At 45.5% G+C, this 21,617-nt stretch overlaps 1 protein-coding gene and 1 pseudogene across 2 annotated transcripts in view; one reads left to right on the top strand and one right to left on the bottom strand.

Moving 5' to 3' along the window:
- Positions 1-21,617, top strand: part of LPA1 (tetratricopeptide repeat (TPR)-containing protein) — a 97,947-nt gene that overhangs the window by 30,409 nt on the left and 45,921 nt on the right. For both annotated transcript variants that reach the window (XM_087373253.1, XM_087373254.1), the window contains exons 5-6: positions 11,573-11,730; positions 11,947-12,135. In XM_087373253.1, the coding sequence (XP_087229379.1) occupies positions 11,573-11,730; positions 11,947-12,135 (347 nt within the window). The remainder of the gene's footprint in view (positions 1-11,572; positions 11,731-11,946; positions 12,136-21,617) is intronic.
- LOC147903041 (secreted RxLR effector protein 161 pseudogene) lies at positions 13,253-14,034 on the bottom strand (annotated as a pseudogene).

Below are 21,617 nucleotides of genomic sequence, written 5' to 3' on the forward strand. Positions count from 1 at the left end.
GGTCAGCTCTGGTAGAGGGTTCTTTTTCCACCACGAGGTCGGGTAAGGTATTCCAACCCGCTTCCTCTCGCCGATGAGGATAGCCAGTTGGAATATACAGGGGTTGGGCGGCATCCCTCATCGCCGTCGCAGACAGCTAATAAGGAATCAGCTTCATCCAGGTGTGTCAGGTGGTTCCTTAGACATTCTTTTTCTACAGGAACACAAACTGGATGCCAGAGATTGCTCCAAGTCAGGTAAGCTGCTTTCAGGCCGGACGTTTTGACTTCCTGCCTTGGGAACTAGAGGAGGTACTTGCATATCAGTTTCAGACTCTATCCTCCCTCTTGTCATTGGACACGGTACCATCACCCCCTCTAGGGCCCAGTGGATTTTGCTTATGGTTGACGGACGTAAGGTTGGTTTCCTCAACCTCTACGCTCCGAACAGGGTACCATGTTCTTTTTTGGAGAGAGTTGCTCTCATGGGCTGACATTGCAAATTCTTGGATTATTGGAGGTGACTTCAACATGGTTGAGGCACCATCCGATAAGAAAGGGGGAAGAGAAAGTGGTATTCACTCCCTTGAGAGAGCAGCTTGGGATGCCTTCTTGTTCAGATTTAGTGGTAGAGATGTTTGGTCAGATGATGCATTTCATATTCAGTCTCAGTCACTCTTGTTTTCGTGGTCGAACCGTAGGGTGTAGATGCCTATCCATGCTCGGATTGACAGATTCTATGTGGATGACTGGGCTCTTGATAGAGGGGGGACAGTTTGCATTGTACCTGGTGTTTCCACCTTCGATCATTTTTCGGTAGTTTTGTCCATCTCAGAGCCCCATCTGAGAGGACGATCTTTCAGTATCAGGATCCTCAATGCCTTATACACAGATGATACTCTCACAGAGGCAGTCTTGGAGATTTGGGTTTCGCACATGTAGGGGGGGGTGGCCGCACCTTCACATGTGGCCACAGCACTTGCGAGTATTAGCGACTTTTATCATTCAGTTGCTAGTACTAGGTGAGGTGAGGTACTCAGGCGGGAGATCGGTATCTGTCGGCAGTTGATAACCCTGCAGAGGGAGGAGCAGAAACGACCCTCAGATGCTTGGATCCAGGAGCGCCTTGCTGCATCAAGGGCTCATTTGCAGACATTGCTAGATCAGAGAGCAGAGTATGCCTTCCATGCCCGGGAGTCTTTTTGGATACAGATGGGAGGGAGAGTCAATAAACAATTTTTCTCTACACTTGGTCCCAGACATAGTAGAGAGAGTGTCAGGCAGCTTATTGACTCTGACGGGGTTTTGCAGTCTCATTTGGATACCGTCATGCACTTAGCGACATACTTTTATGCCTCCCTTCTTTCTATAGACCCTGACACACAGGCTAGAGATGCGATTTGGCAGCGTTTACCTGTGTTGGTCACACCGGAGATGATATGCTCACTTGATGCACGATTTACCAACACAGAATTCAGGATTGCTCTCTCCGCCCTTCATAAGGGCAAGTGCCCTGGTTCAGATGGTCTTACTCCATCTTTTTTTATAGCCATTTGGGATATGATAGGTGATCATATTACTTAAGCCCTGCAGGGCATTTGGGACTCGGGTGAGATGCCTGACTCACTCATCGAGGGACGTATACACCTTATCCTGAAAGGTGGCAACATGAATTTTGTATCCCATTGGAGACCCATCACTCTTTTGGGCACTCTATACAAAATTCTTGCCAAGGCGATCAGCATCATATTGCAGCCCCTTCTTCCAGACCTCATCCATGATACTCAGACAAGCTTAGTGCATGGCAGGAGCATATTTGATAACATCTTTTCCTTTTGGGAAGCCTCAGAGTGGGCTATGCAGAGCAGGCAGAGGCTGGCAATTCTACTCTTGGACTTTGAGAAAGCCTATGACAGAGTAGATTGGGGTTTTCTTGAGGGCACTCTTCTATGATTCGGATTTTCAGATGCATGGATTAGAGGGGTAGCCTCCCTTTACAGATCAGTCCACAGCCAGGTTTTGATTGGAGCGGTAAGGGGTGATAGGTTTCAGATTTCCAGATCAGTCTGTCAGGGATGCCCTTTAGCCCCCTTCCTTTTTCTTTTTGTGGCTGAAGCTATGAGTATCTTTCTTAGATCTCAGGCTGGTTTATATGGGCTAGGATTGCCCTTGAGATAGGAGCAGGAGCTTCTGGACTGTGAGTTGGCAGATGACACTGCCATTTTTATTGAGGCCTCCTCGCAGTCACTGGATGCTTTCGGAACAGCTTTGGATATCTTTTGCTCAGCTGCAGGAGCACACATTAACTGGCATAAATCCTTTGGCTTTTGGATCTGCGATGAGGACACTCCAGGATGGGGAGTTGACATTGGCTTCTCGTGGATTTAGAGGGGTGTTATTTGGGATGCTAGGTAGGGTTGGGCATCTCTCCAGCACAACAGTTTACCCCAGTACTGGAGAGTATAAGGAAAAAGCTTCTCTTCTGGAGCTCAGCCAAACTTGACCTTGCATCTAGAGTTGTGGTAGTGAACCAGGTTCTCTTGGCCACTGCCTGGTTTGTGTTCATGGTGGTGCTGGTCTAGAGAGTGCATCACTCAGCTCATTAGACCAATCATAAATTTTTTATGGAGTGGACTCGATGGCACGGTAGATGTTGCAGTGAGGGTGGCTTGGAAGACCATTATTCTCCCTACATGTGAAGGGGGCCTTAATATCATTGACCTGCAATGCAGGGCATTGCTTTGTAAGGTGGTGGTGAGGGGTCTCATGCCTGGGCAAGAACCTTGGAAGGACTTCTTTTTTGGATGCATTCAGGCTTGCACACCTACCTTGGGAGATGATTGGGTGGACAGTCCTTGCTGGTTTTCTACTTCCGCCCCTCTCAGATCTCCTGCATCTCCTCTCATGGCTGCCATCCTGAAAGCTTGGGGCAGCTTCAGGAATACACTTCGCAAGGTTCCGCCCTCCGCCCTCTACCCTCGAAGAGATTGACAGGCAGCCGATCATTTGGAATGACAATATTCTTGATGAGCATGGTAGACGACTAGGCACTTCGCATTACATGTAGTGGTCTTGGATTTATCAGGCTACGTGAGGATCAGAGACTACAGTTCGTGAGTCACCTCAAAGGGGTAGCACGCATGATTCAGCAGATAGATGCAGCCATCCCGGTGGACTGGACAGTTGATATGCCTATTACTTCTGCCACTTGGATGGGAGCTGAGGACAGCAGTTCCTCTTCAGGTGATCGCTCTTCAAGGTGTTGGGGAGGATGCACTTGTCTTTGACGTTGGGGATGGGGGTATACTTTCTAGATCCACGGATGATATTCTTCTAGAGGTTGGCTTTCAGCTTGTCAGGATTGTTGGCTTTGTGGATCATGGAGCGGGCTTGCATTGGTATTTAGACCCCGACCCTTTGCTCTTGACCCTGGGATCCTGGAGATTGTGGTTATATGGAGGTGTACCTATTAGGTGCTTAGAGTGGGACGTAGGAGAGTGGGAGTGGATAGATCATGGGCACCGAGAGAGGGGGATTCCCTTCTTTGGTTTCACGGTTGGTAATGCCAGGAGATTTCAGCTGAGCAGTAGGGGTATTCCCTCCAGAGCCCCCCATTAGGACAGCTTCTTCATCACCGCAGATTTGCGTAGGAACTTCTGGAGGAGGCTCTGGAAATCCCTAAGAAATAGAAATATCACTCTTTTCTTTTGGCTTTCTATTCATGGAGGGATTGCAGTGAACTTGTGGAGATCACGATTTCGGCCTGACCCTACTTGCTCTTGTTGTCATTCTGCAGAGGAGTCAGTGCGACATTGCCTTTGGGACTGTAGTCAGGCGAGGACTGTTTGGAAAGGGGTTGCTCGGATACTCAGCATTTTTCATACCTCCCCTTTCTTCATGACTTGGGGCTCGGTTGCCTGGTTATCCCTTACTGGGCCCCAGATGTTTTATGAGGGTGAGCCTTCTTCTTGGGCACTCTCGGTTCGCAGGTAGGTGATAGAGACCTGCTCTCTTCAAGATGTACCATTTACTCCCTTTAGAGCTTCTCATGCTTTAGTGGACACTTCCTGGGAGATTCTGGCTAGCATTTCCTCTTGGCACATCTGGAGAGCCAGATGTATAGAGGCTCTGGATGGCACCCATATACACCCTTCATAGGTGTTCACGGGTATTTGGACTGACACGGTTCATACTTTGATAGCCATTTGGGCTAGCATGCAGGGCCCTTCACGGGCAGCCTCTTCTAGGAGGACTGTATTCCTATGAGTTTGGAGGGGTTCTCTCTTTTTTTTGGAGGGTTCTACAGGATTGAGATGGCACTATCAGCCCCAATCCTTTCTTTTTGGCTTTTGAGCTTTTCATGCATTGCATGGTGTATCCCGTATGGAGCTTGCTCTAACGGTTTTCGTTAATACTTAACAGAAGTCTCTTTTTGCAAAAAAAAAAAAATTTAGACACTAACCACATAGGTAGATACATGATTTTCAAGCGAATATGCCACCACATGTAGATACCATTAAGATCAGTGGATACACATAGGGGTAGGAACCATGCAATACGGAAAGCATTTAGTAGATGTGCACCACCCATGAGGTGATATTGTACAATGGATTGCATGGATGACTCTTATTTGAGGAATATACAAGTAGATGTTGGCTATGTCTTTTGACATTAAATTGCATCATGTGGTGAACACGGTTGTGTCCTAGTATAAGGGTACAATATTTTTATCACTTTGATTGTTTGGACAAGACTTGTACTAGATGGGACACATCATTGTGGTACAAGTTATTATTGACTTTTGGGGAGAATGATTAAATGTGCTTATAGAGGATATGGATAAGTCATGGACATTGCCTAACACCTATACTTTTGTCATTCTTTGTGCCAAAAGATCTAAGAAAGGTGCAGCCATTGGGATTTGGAGGTTGCGGCAAAACAAACTTGATGTTTTACACTTGCACATTGTGTTGGAGATGCGGATGTATGGGCAACACTTGATTCGGAATACGCATTAGGGTTTGAACCAATTCCGAGTCTTGATTCTGATGGGGGGGTGGGGCGGAGCAAGGAGGGGCTGCAGCAAGGAGAGGCAGAAGGAAAAAACGTGGGGGGGGGGGTCTGAGGTGGCCGGGCATAGGGCCGCGTGAGGGGCTGCGAGAGCGGAGAGGCAGCTACAGATGAAGAGTGGAGAGGCTGCGAGGGCAGAGACGGAGGGGAGGTGGTGCGAGGGAGCTGTAGCGGCCGAAGGGGCTGCAACAGCGGGGGAGGAGCTGCAGTGGGCAGGGAACAACAGAGTGGAGGGATAAGTTTTAGGCGAGAGCGGAGGGGCTGCTGGGTGGAGAGAGAGAGAGAGAGAGAGAGAGAGAGAGAGAGAGAGAGAGAGAGAGAGATGTATTAACGTCCGCCCACGCGAGGCTTCGCAGGTCTATGGGACAAAGTGCACACAAAAAGTAGACTCATACAAGCCGCAGTGGGTTGGAGCAAAGGAGGGCCCTTGCTGAGTACGAATCTATACTAGCAAAATCATAAATGATCATAATCAATCAAGTACAAACTGAATCAAGTTAGTCACGGAGTTGGGACTCAGAAATTGAAGCCCTGTACAGTGATGGCTCTCTAGTGAGCTGTGAAAATATCTCATATCTGCGTCTTTGTTGAGTTGTCTCACACTCTGACAGGGGACGCGGTCTCCTTGATCTCTGTGAACTCTCTTGGCTACGTCCAGAGTGACCCCTCATCTCTGTCGATCCCCCTTGAGGAAAGCTGTGATAGGTCGGACCCCAATAGAATGTGCTCTGGGCGTGCTCTATCTCACGGAGAGAGAGAGAGAGAGAGAGAGAGAGAGAGAGAGAGAGAGAGAGAGAGAGAAAGAAAGAAATATATACTAACGTCCGTTGGAGGCCTCGCGGGCCTATGGGACAAAAGTGCGGAATCAATGCAAATTCATACAAGCCATTGTGGGCTGGAGCGAAGGGCTCGCCAAGGCCCTCGCTGAGTACTAGAAAACACATAAATTGAAATACTAATGTAGTACATCATATCAAGTCAGGCCAGACCGATGGGTCTATGAGACTGTGAAAAACCTGGCACAAACGAGCTGTGGTGGTGGAGCTACTAAAACGAGCATCCACACCAATGCAAATGCTAAAATGTAGAATGTCAGTACTAAATCCTAAGTACAACATAGTCATGTCGATAATCGACTATCTCAACATCATGATCATGATCATGATCATGATCATGATCATCAACATCAGGACATCAGGGTGGACGAGGCAATGGGGGCATGAAATCGGCGATAGAGTGTTGTCGTCCACTCAAAGGTACAGCCCTAGCATGTCTCCTGGTCATAGCTCTGTGTCTAACCAGGGCTACTGTGACCCCCGTCGGGCGGGACCCGACTCTAAACTGTGAGGGGATGTCCCCAAGTTTGATATGTGTGTCAACCCTCTGTCTGAGCTGTCGAGGCACAAGCTCCTCCGTGTCACGGTCATGTCCAGGCCTTGTCCTGTGGGTGTCCATGTGATCTGGCTGGAAAAACTCCGTGATAGAGCTCTGAGAGGGATCAGCCAAGGAAAAAGTCTACCTCTGTCTCGGTGCTCGAAGTATCCTCTCGCGGTGTCTGAGTGTCTCATGAACGAAACCTGCCAAACAACGCTGGTCTGGGTAGGAGATGAATCGGACCAAAATCCCTTAGCTGTCTCTGAAGAGGCAGTAGAAACGTCCGCGGATCTCATAGTAAATAGGACACCTGAAGATGAAGTGCTCCTCTGTCTCAACCTCCTGCACACAAAGTGCATATGCGCCTCTCCTTGGGTAGTCGCTCTGCTTTGCCACTTTCGATACGAAGTCTATGTGGAGACACTCAGAACTGCCCAAGAGAGATCCTCGGTAAGTGGAGTAAGAATTTGCGTGTACCTTGGTGGGTCAATGAAACCCTCCCGCTGTGATATGTAAGAAGTGATCTTTGTAGAAGCTGAACTTCACTAGAGGATCACTCGGGCCTAGCCAAGTCCAGAATGTGTGTAGCTGTAATAGATCCTCACGGATAACCTGGTTGACCTCGTGTGATAGGAGGGGAGAAAATGGAGCATCCATGCTGTACTGGAAAGGAGGTAGTCTGTCCATGTGGAGAGAGAGAGAGAGAGAGAGAGAGAGAGAGAGAGAGGGAGAGGGAGGGAGGGAGGGAGGGGGGGAGGGAGGGAGGGAGGGAGAGAGAAAGAAAGAAAGTTTATTATAGTCTATGTAAGACTGATGGGTCTATGAGAGTGGTAGAGAACTTGATAAAACAAGTGAAAGGGTGGAGCTACCAAACGAGCATCATCACCCATGCTGTCGTATCATCCATAAAATGACAAAATCATTATCATCACAATCCTCATCATTATGTCGATCAATCCATGTCACCAGGCTATGCCGGCTCTGGCCAGTACAATGTGGCCTCACAGGGTGTAAATGTCAAGGGGAGCTCGAGAGGGGGCAAGGTCCTGCTGATGCGTAGCCAATGATGGAGTGCTGTCGATTGTCTGTGGGCGCTGTCCGTCTCGATCTCTTGGCAATGACTCTACTCCTAACCAAGGCTAATGTAAATCTGTGGGTCGTGTCATAGGTGTAAACAAGGATGGGAGGTCACCCAATGTGATCTACGTGTCTCTCCCTGCCGAGTATGGCATGCCTCGAGCCCTAGGTCCCTATTGTGTCTGCAGTCGATGACTATGTGGTCCGTATGATGCGACTGAAAGAACTCCGTGATCTTGCTCTGAGAAGAGTCGGACAATGTGTCTGAGGCCTTACTCTGTATCCTGAGTAAGTGCTCTTTATGTTGAACCGCCTCATGAATGAAAGCAGCGAGGCAACCCTGGTTTGGATACGAAAGGAGATTGGAGAGGGGCCCAAAGCCGTCTCTAAAGAGACAATGATAGCGACCACGGATCTTGTAGTACATGGGGCATTGAAGTGCGAAGCGCTCCTCTGACTCAACCTCTTGCTGATCGCATAGCGTACATATGCGGTACTCCCTAGGTATCCCCTCATCTCGTCCGCTCTCGATACGGAGTCGATGTAATGATACTCGAAATTGCCTGATGGAGATCCCCAATGAGTGCGGTAAGTGAATCCGAGTGTACTCTGGCAGGACAATGAAGCCCTCCTTAGAGATGGGAAGGTAGTGATCTTTGTAGAAGCTGGGCTTCATTCGAAGCTCTCTCGGCTCCAACCAAGTCCTGAATGTGTGTAGCTGTGAGAGATTCTCTCGAATAACCTAGTTGAGCCCCACTTGAACCAACTGCATGTTTGTGCATACCAGCCTCTCTCGTCCCCTCCATCTGCAAGACTCATGGACGGAAGCTAGAGCTAGCCATGGCAGCCTACATCTCCCCAATGTGCAATCTCCATACTGCCTGGCACGGTGTAGATAAGTAATGGTCTGGAATGATGCATCTAGCTGCAATGGGGAAGTGCCAAACTCGGCTTGAATGATATGACGTGGCACAATTGTTTCCCTTGGATCATCCATGAGAGCAAGAGAATCTGTAGTCGCTCTACTTAAGCCCACTCTGTGTGTGAGAGGTTTGGTCCCCAACAAGGGCTACCATACATGCCGGCTGGTCGAACCAAGGAGAGAGCCTTGGTCCGAGGGTCCTGAAAGTGTGAGTGGAAGCACTGTTACTCCAGTCGGGCAAGCGTTGCATATCCCTTGCTCAGTTGGGTCTGCATCGCCGGTCACATTGTGAAAATCGGGCAAGAGAAGACAACACCCAAATAAGCATATGAGGAGACGATCTCAACCGGGGATCTATCAAATGTGAATTGCTCCCTGTGCATGGCTGCTCGAGATGTGCTGAAGATCATAACCCTGGTCTTGCCAAGGTTGACCTTCAAATCATGTGACTCACAAAGCAATGCATCCAAATGTCTCTCGAGGCCCTCGAGGGAGGAGGACATGAGTACCACATCATCGGCATACAAGAGGATCTGAATCAAGGTACCGGCAAGGGAGCACCCAGCCCCCCCAAGTGCTCCCATGAAGGTCTCGAGCTCATCTATGTAGAGGCCAAACAAGGTTGGTGACACTGGACAACTTTGTTTGACCCCAATGGTACTCACGATCTCCTCTGTCCACCTGGCACCTGTCCGAACTCGGGGGTGTCACAATCTCCTCTGTCCACCCGGCACCTGTCCGGACTTTGGGGGGGGGGGGAGGGATGGGGGGAGGGAGGGAGGGAGAGAGGAGGGGAAAGGGGGGCGGGAGAGAAAGAAAGAAAGAAAGAATCCTATTAACATGTACAAGAGACCAACAAGTCTAAGGGACAACAAAAACCATCTAGTACGTCTACTTAGGGAGGGCACATGGCAGCTACCAAGGAGTCGGAAAAAGCAACTCCAGTTATTTAGAGTTCCTACATGAAAGTCTAAAAACATAATCAGCCATACATCAGTTTAAGACTGAGAGTCTTTTGGTTTGGATTTAAACGCTTTAATGATTGCTATGCCTTCACGATGTACTGCCCATTTTCTATCCTGCGTAGCAGCCTTGACCTTGGCTAATTCTGTTGCCTTATTCTTCAATTGAGCTGTGAGTTCCTCAGCTATCCATATCTTGGTCCCTTTTAACTTACAGGATTGTCGGAGAAGCTTGACCCGTAGGTCTGGTGAGTTAAGCGTAATAATAGCATGGCATGAGTGTAATATATGGGTTGCTCTGGCCTCATCTTCATCATCAAGGTCCATGTCCACTGTCCAAACAATACTAGGCATGGTTGCTTGACATGTGCTAGACTATCACTAAAAGAATCATCCTCTTTGTACCATCCTTTAGGGAGTCCCCCAATTCTGATCTTCAAATCATTATCATGTCGAGCTGCATGTTCATTGATCTCTTCCTGGATGTCAGCTTTATTTACCTTTGCATCAAACTCTACAGTTACATTAACGTCCACGGAAGACCAAGAAGTCTATGGGACAACATGAAAACCAATTAGTACATCAGCTTAGGGAGGGTAGCTCCGAGGGAGTGCATAAAGAGAGAGAGAGAGAGAGAGAGAGAGAGAGAGAGAGAGTAGTGTATGCTGTGTTAGAAATCAGAGTCTCAGTGTGATTAAGTCTTAGTGTATTTGTTAGAGTTAGGGTTTGCACTAATTTTTAGGATTATGTTAGGGTTTCGAAACCGTAACCCTTTGAGTAGGGTTTAGAAAATCTAAATTTTTTCTTTGAAAAAAAAAGAAAAAGTTTAGGTTAGGGTTTAGAAACCTAACCCTAAATCAGTCATAATTTTTGAGTCTTTACATTGATTGGAATACATAATGTTTCATGTGCTTCGTTTTTGCTTTCTGCTTTGATAGCATGCTCTTGCATGGATATCATGAATTGGTAGCATAGCCAAGTTCAAGCTTGCCCTGCCTCTTGTGCACTTGTGAAAACAATATTCTTGCACTACTGTCGCACATATAAAACTGTTGCTATCTTCATTACCTCTTTGCTTTTGTCTGCCAACTTGAGGTTGGTGCTGTATTTTGCCGATGTAGCACCTTGTGTGACTCTATATGCCCTTTTGCGCCCCTTTACACTACCTTCCAGCCTATAGCACTGCATGCTTCTGCCTCCGCTCAGCCGAAGCAGCGGCTTCTTTTGAGCAACTGCCTCTTTTGCTTTAGCCATTTGCAAGCGCCACACTTTTCTATGGGTGCCCTCTGTTGGGTCTTGTTCTCAGTAGTGCATCGACCACTTGTGCATCGACTCCAATGGCAACCTTCACGAAGCCAATATAAGCTGCGACCACCTTTTATGGATCGAATCGTGTGATGTATTGGAGCATCATGGAGACCAAACAGAAGCATCGTTGGAATGGGAAGCTTGATGGCTCCAATGTCCCAACCTGGCAAGCGAAGTGAGACATGCCTCAAGGAGTCAGCATATCTAGTGCCTAAATTGACCTTACTACATCACCTTTGGTAGCACTCTAACGCCATTCCTCAGCTTATGCGAATCCATCCAATTCTTGGCTTGACGTGTATGAAAAAGGTGCACCTTTATACTATTTTGAGCATCTTCTTTGCTGTCAATGTGTTATTTTATCCTATCAACATGAGTGTCTATTGTGACAATTCTCCGGGTGTGTAGAACTTGCTTTTTCTCTTTTCTGTTCTTTTGGATTGGGTTGATCCAGAATCAGCCTCCACTTTAGCTATTTTTAGGGAAAAGGTAATGACTTAGGGTTTTTAAACAAAAATTTTGCATTTTTGCCAAGGCAAAACGTTACTTGCTATCAAGTCATTGTGTGATTTGCTGTTGAATTGTAAGGTTCTTTATTCCAGAACACAAAGGCCTCTCTTGCTGCTTCTTAGGGGTGGTTATTGTTGCACAGTACAAGATAGAGATACTTTGACAGCTTTGTAGGTCACACACCTGTCTTTCCTGAGCATTTATGAGAGACTATCCTATTCAAACATCCTAGATTGCAGTGTGCGGGACGAATGCATGCATTTCTTGATGGCATAGCAATTACTGTCTTTTGTGCTCCATGTTTTTGTGCAAGTCAGAGACTGCTTGTCATGCAACCTTAAATAAAATCATCCTTTATAGATTTTCTGCAGGGATTGTTGTTTTTGTGGGTTTGTTCATATGGGATAGCAAGAAAGAAGAGGAACAGCTTGCTAGAATATCTCGTGATGAGACTTTGTCTCGCCTGCCATTGCGACTCGCAAGTAGACGCATTGTGGAACTCGTCCAGCTCAGAGAGACAACCCGCCCTGTAAGATCCATTTGAGTAGACTCAATCTCTGTCTAGTTTTGTTTTATATTTTATACTATCAGCAAGCTACCATTCCAAATTACACATGTCAAAGTAAAACATGATATGATTGTCTCCATGTTGTGGTGCAGATTGTGGATGCTGGGTATTCTATATCATGGTTATAATATTGGAGTCCTAAGATGATATTGGTGATTGTTTTTCCACCATCTTCAGGTGATTTTGGCTGGTAAGAAGGATACAGTCACTAGAGCTGTTCAACGAGCTGAAAAGTATCGAGACGATCTCATTAAAAGAGGGGTTTTGTTGGTTCCTCTGGTCTGGAGCAGCACAAAGGAAGAACTTAGTAAGAAGAGAGGTTTTGGAACCTCTAGAAAAGCATTACTACAAAGCATGTCAGTAGGGGTAGGCCAAACTCTCCATGCAATGATTGTACAAAAGCTCTGGTTTTAGCAGATGAGGACTTGAAGGTCTAAGCAGTGAGAAACTTTTTTGTTCAGAAATGCAAGATTGGAAGTCTATATCTTATTTAGACATGCTTCTTTATTGACTTAGGGATGTAGAATTAATGTGTTCATTGCAGGACTGTGGCTCTCTACCATTGATCAAATAATTCCTACCTTTGCTAACATCTTCACTTGGACATTCTTTTAGTGAAATAGGTCATTGAGACACACCGCATATCCAAGCAAAGTGCTAAAAAATATCGAGTATATGGAGCAGAATTGTCTTTCAGTGTGTGAAACTCAGTTTTGACAGATCAAGAGATAGTATTGTGTAGGAATGAGTTCAGAGATGTTTCATAAAAGTGGTATTCATTTTTCAACTTTTTGTGCTGGTTTTGTATAGGACACAGCCAAATAGGCCAACAAGTCAACCAAGTTGACTGTTTAGTCAGCCTATGTGAAGCTTCTGAAGCTCATGAGGAGCACACATGGTGTGAGAAGGAAACATACTGATTGTACTTCCAGCTATCCTGATTTTTGGGATGCCTCTTGTAATAATAGATCCGAGTTGAGCACCAAAATCACGTGTTCCATGTGTATGTGAAATCATCTTCTTGTTGATATGTTCTTTTAGCCTTTTTTCCCCCCAAAAAATATTACTTCATTAAGTATGAATGAAAGCCGCAAGAGCAAGCTCAAATGTGGGAGTACATCATGTCATGCATGTTCTTTTAGCCTTTCACATATGCATATAGACAAAATATCCCAAACAGGAATTAAAATTAAGAGAGTCATATAAAATCTTTTTTGAAACTTACAACAGGTGTATGTGTTACGGGGTTGTTGGTGCAGAGACGAGACACACGAGGAGAGAGCAAGCACAAAAAGCTCGAATGATTGATTGATACAGAAGATGTGACTAAAGTCACATCATATACATGGATAAGGTTGTGCTTGCTAAGCACTCCCTGCAGGTCACATGGAAGTGTGCCTGCCAAGCTCGGGGGAAAAAACCTCCACTAGTTGGAGTACAAAGTGCCCCGGGCCTACACCTAAGGTGTCACCCTACACTCCCAACACATAGGTGCTAACAAACCCCCCTGGAGTGAAGTGGTGACAGTGTACAAGGCAAATGTGATATCAATCACCAAAAGGAAGTAAGTTCAGAAGCTTGCGAAAGCCTTCGAACTTCTCACGAGACAATGCTTTGGTGAATATATCTGCCACATTGTCATGTGTAGGCACATAGATCATGCTGATTTCTGAGGCAGACAATCTCTCTCTGACATAATGATAATGAACCTCAATGCTTTGTGCGAGCATGGAAGACGGGATTCTTCACAACTGCCAAAGCACTCTGACTGTCTGTAAAAATAGAGGTAGCAGACTCCTGTCTCATACCCAAATCAGCAAATAATCGCCTGAGCCAAACACACTCAACGGTGGTTGTGAAAGCTGCCTTGTACTCAGCTTCACAACTGGAAGTGGCCACGGAGGGTTGCTTCTTACTCAACCAGGAGATGCATGACTGCCCAAAGTAGAAGCAAAAACCTGAAGTGGACACTCTTGTGTCAAAGCATCCTGCCCAATCGGAGTCACAGAAAGCATGCAGCTGTGGATCAGCCCCCTTGGGAAAGAATAAACCAAGGTGCATAGTACCGTGCAAATAGCGGAACACCCGCTTAACAGCCTGCCAATGCTTGGTTCCTGGGCAATGCATGAATCTGCTCAATAAGGAGACCCCAAACTGAATATCTGGCCGTGTATTGCATAAATAAATCAAACAGCCCACAGCCTGCTGGTACAATGTGTGATCAAAAGCATCCCCAGAATCTTCAATGCTGAATTTCATCCCAGTCTCCACAGAAGTTGCAACTGGCTTGCAATCTTGGAAAGAGAACCGCTGAAGCAACTTTTGGATGTACTTAGTTTGTATCAGAACAATACCATCATCCCGCTGTATAAACTGAATGCCCAAATAAAAATGCAGAGGGCTCAGATCACTCATCTCAAATGAGGAATGTAATTCAGCCTTGAAGGCTGCAATATTTTGCTCATTGGGGCCTGTGAGCAGCATGTCATCAACATATAAAACAATGACCAAAAAAACATCCTGAGTCCTTTTAACATAGAGGGTAATCTCAGTTGGACTGTTGCTGAATCCCTGGGCAACCAAATATGTGTGTATCTTTTCATACCAAGCTCTAGGTGCCTGCTTAAGGCCATACAGAGCTTTGCGAAGCCTGCACACCAAGTGTTCCTGTCCATCCTGCACAAATCCACGAGGCTGTGTAACATAAACCTCCTCATGCAAGTCTCCATGTAGGAACGCTGTTTTGATGTCCAACTGATGTACTTGCCATCCATGATGGGCTGCCATGGCGATCATGCATCTGATAGTGGTCATGCGAGAGGTAGGGGCAAAGGTTTCATCAAAATCAATACCCTTTCGCAACGAGTCTTGCTTTGAAGCGGTCTACTGAACCATCAGCCTTCTGCTTAATCTTGTAGACCCACTTAGTACCAATGGCCTTTTTGCCTGGAGGCAATTCAGTTAAGTGCCATGTTTCATTTTGCATGATGGAATCATATTCTGAATGCATGGCTGCCATCCAATTACTGGCCTCTGCAGCATCCTCAAATGTCAGAGGTTCTTCATCACTGCATGTGCTGTGAAAGGCATAATCAGTAAACAACCCAGATGCATGATGAGATTTTGCACGAGTCCTCGCAGGTAAAGGAGTATGTAACCTGCTGTCCCGTAATGTTTCAATCAGCCACCTGGGCACCCGTTTGGATGACTGAATGGCTGTCCTTTCCTCATCAACTGCCTGGTCAATATTTGCCTCATCTATAGGCATATGTGGTTCAGCCACAATAGGCTGATTAGTTGCTGTACCGGCCTGCGTAACAGCATGGGGAATCAAACTGGAATGTTCTGAAAATGAGGGACCTTCAGTTGTCATGGGCAGCATTTGTTCAAACACATCCCTGGAGTAGACATGAGGCTGTTTTTGACAGGACAGCAATGGCTGAGTGGAATCCTCAGCAAAAATGACATCCCTGCTTGTAATAATCCTCCTGCTGGATGGATGATACAGCCGATACCCTTTGCTTTCAACACTGTACCCCACGAAAATGCATTTGAGAGCCTTATCATCAAGTTTAGTACGATGTTGCTGTGGCACGTGCATAGGCCAAGCAACCAAATACTCTGAGATGAGCAACAGAAGGCTTCTTACCATGCCATGCCTCATACGGGGTGAGATTATGCAAGGCCTTTGTGGGACATATGTTAAGTACATAATTTGCACACATGAGAGCTTCCATCCAGAACCTGTTGGGCAAACCTTTGCCTTTGAGCATACATCTACCCATCTCCATTTCCGACCTGTTTTTCCTTTCAGCGAGCCCATTTTGCTCTGGGTGTATGGAGTGGTACACTGATGGATGATGCCTCTCTCTGCAGGATATGCATGAAATTCCTTGGACATGTATTCTCCCCCTCTATCAGTGCGAAGTGTCCCCACTTTTTCTGAGGCATAATTCTCAACCTGAGTAATAAAATGTCTGAATTTTGTAAACACCTCTGACTTCTCCTTCAATGGGTAGAGCCACGTGAAACAAGAGAAATTATCAATGAAAGTGACAAAATACAGATATCCCCCAATAGATGGAGTCCTCATAGGACCACAAACATCACTGTGTATAAGCTGTAATCTACGGACAGCTCTGACAGTCCCATCTTTGGGAATCGGTGTGCGATGCATCTTCCCCAAGATACATCCCTCGCATACATGGCGAGTTGGAGTATGTATGTGTGGCATCTCGGACACCATTTCATGGCTGTGTAAACGCAGCAAACTTCTGAAATTGAGATGGCCAAATCGAGCACGCCATAATTCAGCATTTGCCAACTGTGATGGGGTGGTGGTGAATAGAGCATCATGCAAAGCACTCTCATAGTGATCAAGTCTGTAAAGACCGTGGCATAAAGTTCCAGCAGCCACAATTGTATCACCATCACTAATGTCATGTACGGTGCATCTGTCATCCAAAAACTTCACCATTAAGCCACCACGGTCAATGGCTGAAACTGAAAGCAAATTCTTTTTGATGCCAGGCACCCATAGCACATCAGACAGTGTAAATGCACCACCATTTGCTGCGGTAAGTACAATCTTTCCCACTCCTTGCACAGGATGGGAGGAGTTGTTGGCACATGTCACCGTGCCTCCATGAGAACCAGCTGCATAAGATGTAAACAAATCCTTCTGTGAGGTAATGTGCTTGCTAGCACCACTGTCAAAATACCATACATTGGCATCACTCACAGATAGGCATGCATCATGAATAGACGGATTGTAACTGCATAACACTGCAAAAGCCCATTCCTCATCATGGGAGGATGTATAAGTGTAATTTGCAGCCTCTTTGTTATCCGACTTGGGGACATTATCCGTCACTGCCATGCTGGCCCCTTTGCTCTTTTCCTTCTCAAGCCTCTTGCGACATTCATTAATGTAGTGTCTTGGTTTCCTGCAATAGTTGCACTTCCCCTTTTTCTTGGATTTATCACCCTCTTTTTCATACTTGCCAGATGGCTGGCCTGCATCTTTCTTGGGCTTGCTGCCCCCCTGAAACGCAGCCTTACCTTTGCCTTTCTGGCTGGCAATAACAGCCTGATCAGCCACATGCATCACGGTCCTATTATATCTGGACTGCTCCTCTTGCAAGAGTACAGAAACAAGCTCATCGAAGGTAATTGAATTGGGATTACCCTTCATCATAAGCCGCATAGTAGTGGACACATTCTGATACGTGTCGGGGATGGCCTGCAACACTGTAGAAACCAACGAGGCATCCGGAATAATCTCATCCACAGATGCTAATTGCTCCCGTAAATCCTTTACCTTCGTGAGATAATCATCCATGGAATCACCATCAAGCATAGGAAGGGTCTCCAATTTCCTCTTCAAGTATGCCACACGGGCTTCATTCCTGACTTGGTACAACTTTTTGCATGACCGGATGTGAGGAATAATGCTTCTTTTAACAGATAATGCAATCAAGGCATGTGCATTGGCATCTCGGCCATCCCATCGACTCTGCTCTGGAGTAGGTGATTGTGATATCTCTGTAATCTGAGATGACTCACCCTCTGAACTAGGTGAAGTAGTATTTGTTGGTGCATGTGGACGCAACTGAGTGCCATCCACAATGCCCCAAAAACCTTTGGCCACAAGCACATGTCGCATCATGTACGACTAGAGAGGATAGTTGGACCCATCCAATTTATCTTCTGCAGAGAGCAATCCAAAAACATCCCTTTCTGCCATTGCAATTGCACAGAATTTTCCCAAATTTCTTCAAGAAATTGTACTGCAAAACTGAAAGCCCCAAATTTCGAGCTTGAAATTGCGATCAGAAAGGGGCAAATTCACTAAAAGCCCCAAATTTGCAATTTCTGAACAAATGCCCCAAATTTTAGACCAAATTTGCAGATCTGTCTGCAATGTTTGCTTTGCAAGTAACTGTGAACCTGAGAATACCCAAATGGCAGCAAAGAATTGCAAATATCTGCACAAGTACCACGAGATCTGCTGGTACTGGAACTGTACGGAAGCAGGACTGACGACCTGCTGTTCGGAAGCAGAAATGGAGGACAGAAATGAAGACCTGCTGTGCGGAAGTAGAGCCTGTACGGAAGCAGGAATGAAGACCTGCTGTACGGATTTTACGCGCATGTACAACTGCTACATACGGCGATGACGCAGGTGATGACTGCAGCAGGTAGATCAGGTACACGATGGTACGGCAGGTACGGCGACGATTACGCAGAAGGTACAACAGGTACCACACGTACGGCAGATACTCCTTTCTAAACAAAAGATTTGGGCTTCATGGGAAAAATGAGCCAATCCATCGCCAATATCGCATCATATTGTCCTAATGGAAAAACTTGAAAGGTAGCCTGTAAATTTTCTGAGTCCATATCATAGGTAAATTTCTCACAACCCCAGTGGTCACACTCATTCTTCCACTAGCCAGTTCAACATTCAAGGAAGTCTCTTTTCAATTTTCAAATTTAAAACTCTTAGCGTTTTGGGGGAAATGAATGAGTGAGTACTACCTTTTGTCAATCAGAAGGTCCAAAGGTATTGAAGAGATCACACCTTGTGCTATTATTACTGAGGCCTGTTGACCTGTGGTGTGCCTTCTCTTGTTTGATTACAACAAAGACTCAAGCCTGTTCCTCCATTTCTTTCCCAGGGTGATGGCTTTTGCCTTTGCTGGGCTCAACTTGCTCCCTTTTCCAGCTTTGGCACATAAAGGTTTGACATTAGGGCACTCAAAACCTCGGTGATCTAGTTCAAGACATTCAAGACACAAACCTTGTTTAAAGGCTTTACTTTTATCATCATCTGACATCCATTTTACATTTGATTCATCCTTGTTTGGTTTCCAAACTTGGATGCAAAGTCACCAGATGCTCGTGGGAAAAATTCCCTCCTCTTGTCCACCTTGCTGAACTTGGGATTTTGTCTCTCTTCTTGGAGATAATATGAGGGTCCAGATCGCTCTTCATATCCTAGATGGAGCTGGGCTGGATATGTTTCGCAAGATACCATATTTGATGTCGAAGACCTCCAACAAACCTTGCTGTCTTTGAAGTCCAACTGGTTGAACTTGGGATTTGTCTCTCTTCTTGGAGATAATATGAGGGTCCAGATCACCCTTCATTTGTTCAAAACTTCATGCATGGAGCAATGCATCATAGATGGAGCTAGGCTGGATATGTTTCACCAGATACCATATTTGATGTCGAAGACCTTCGACAAGCCTTTCAATCTTTCTGAGTTAGGCCTATCAATACATAGACATAGAATTCATTCGAGGACAACCATGCAACCAATCAGAACCATGCCGAGAAAACTAAACCTTTCCAACTCCCAATCCTACAAAGACTTCCTCGTTTTAGGGTTGCAAATGTAATGGCGTCCTTCCCTATAGTTTCCTGTGGATCCCCATCTGTTGGAATACTGAAAGGAAAGAGTAGAGTGGACACAAAATCAGAGTACTTGCATTGTAGAATGAAGAAGAAAGAGGTCCTTAAGTAGGCACCTCATACAAGGTCACTGACATCACTGATGACCTCAGAGCTCCACAATCATCTCCTCAATCTGCTCCTAGATTCACTCAATCATCCTATGTGGCTTTTCCACCACCTAACTGTGCTTGTGGGCACCTAACTGTGCCTCTAGCACTCACACATAGAAACATAAGGTGTGCCTGAGGCATACACCTTGAGATATCCCAACAAACCCCCCCTCAAGGAAATGCCTCTGGCTATGTCAAGGATACATCTAGTCTCATAGTTTCTCATGCCATCTCATGGTGGTCAAGGATAAATCTATGGCTAGGTTCTCATGCTAGCAAGGGTTTCCTTGGGTGTAAGGTAAACAGAAAGGGATACAAACAGACCTTCCAATGGTTATCTCTCCTGCATGTACATGCACACAATGTCTGTAGGAGGTACCATGGAACAAACATACACATGGCCTACATCATAAGGTGACCAGAGGTGTTTACACACAAAACACAACACACAATAATTTATTTTCATTCATTTTGGAGGACTATCCAGGCTGAGTACCTTGACATAAAAAGAGTGATCTGGAGCATACATAGAGATGATTTAAAATGCATAATCTTCATGGGATGCCTCATCTTGTGGAGGCAAATTCACTGTAAGTAGATTTGCATTTTCTGTCTTTGCTTTGTCTCTTTAGAACTTCTCACCATGGTTGTTTTTGCCACAGTGCTTACATGGATTAACTTTGAAGCAGTCCTTTGAAAGGTGATTTGTCTTTCCACAGTGATTGCAAGGAGAGTACTTGCCCTTCTGGAATTTCATAACATAAGCAGTGTCATTGCCTTTCCTTAACTCCATGTGTCTTTCTTCTTCTTGGAGAGCTGAGATAATGCCTTCAAGGTTTGGATTTGGAAGATTCTTCAAAGTGCTTACAATGTGATCAAAGCTTTCAGGCATACTCTTAAGTAGTATTGCCATAGCATCATCAGGGGTGATAGGAGAGTTGATAGAAGCTAACTGAGTCATAAGACTCCGCATATAGTTGACATGGGCAGCTAAAGTAGTATCACTTGCCATCTTTAATTCAAAGAAAGAAATTTTAAGTGATAGTTTAGAAATATGAGAGCTTGCACCAAAAATCAAATCTAGCTTCTGCCATGCTTCCGATGGAGACTCCAAGTCAGATATATGATGTATGTAATCATCACCCAAAGCTAAAGCAATTATACCATATGCTTTTTCTTCTCTTGCTGGATCCCTTGCCGGTCGTGTCAGAGCTGAAGATTCCCCAGCATTTGAGGCCGTAGAAGAAGCGATAGGAGAAGGTTTGACAAGTCCCCATAAGTTCTCCCGCATTAATGCAAATTTTACCTTCATTTGCCATGTATGGAACCCCTTTCCATTGAACTTCTCAAGATTATATAAAGTAGCCATGAGAGGGTCTAACCCAGATATTGGGCAGTGTCTATCTCTCTTACAAGGCAAAAAGAACTGCAATACTTCCAAAGTATAGCCACTTGTTGTAGCAAATAGTAGTGACTAGTTTTCAAACAATGATGCTACTTTTTATATGCTTCATAGAAGTGGATGAAATAACCACTTTCCAATCACAACCAGGTCTAGCAAGTCAAAACAAAACTGAAGTAACACTTGTAATGAAGTTATTAAAAACTTCAAAAGACCAGAAATGCTAGAGTAGCATTTTATGTAGCATCATTTTCAAAAGCATGTAAAAACTGTCAAAACTAGAGAGCTGAACTTGGAGGGCTCATAGCACACTTTTCAAAGCAAAAGAAAGGGGGCTTTCTGAGGCAAAAGAAAGCTGATATACCACAGTAGATCCTCTGGGAAGAAGAGGCGAAAAAACGCGTCAGGTCGCCTTCACCTTCTTGAACAAAGTCGACTGGTTTTTCTCTGTTTTCTCCTTCAATATGCAGCCATTGCTGCTCAGATTTCAGCACAAGGTAGCTCTAGGCATGTAGAAGCTTGCCCTGGAAGGAATTAAGAAAAGACAGAGCAGGTGCAGAGAAAACGCAGAAGAGAAAAACGACGACTTTTCTGTAATGGCGACCAGCAGCGCGGGTTGTTCTCCAATTGCTTGCAGCCCGAAGTTCGCCCTAACAAGAGGGATCTACAGCAGAAAGGGTGTGGGAAATGGTTGAGGATTGAAGGAGAACAAGCTCAAGCAAAATTTTTGGAGAAGAGGGAGAGATGGTGAAGAAGAAGAAGAAGAAGATGATGATGATGTGGCAAAAATGGGCTCAAGGGGGATGAAATGGCTCTGATACCATGTTGGAATACTGAAAGGAAAGAGTAGAGTGGACACAAAATCAGAGTACTTGCAT

This window comes from Dipteris shenzhenensis, chromosome 4 (genome assembly GCF_047967505.1).
Source record: "Dipteris shenzhenensis isolate YYH24624 ecotype China chromosome 4, Dip_SZ_1.0, whole genome shotgun sequence".
NCBI classification, from domain to species: Eukaryota; Viridiplantae; Streptophyta; class Polypodiopsida; order Gleicheniales; family Dipteridaceae; genus Dipteris; species Dipteris shenzhenensis.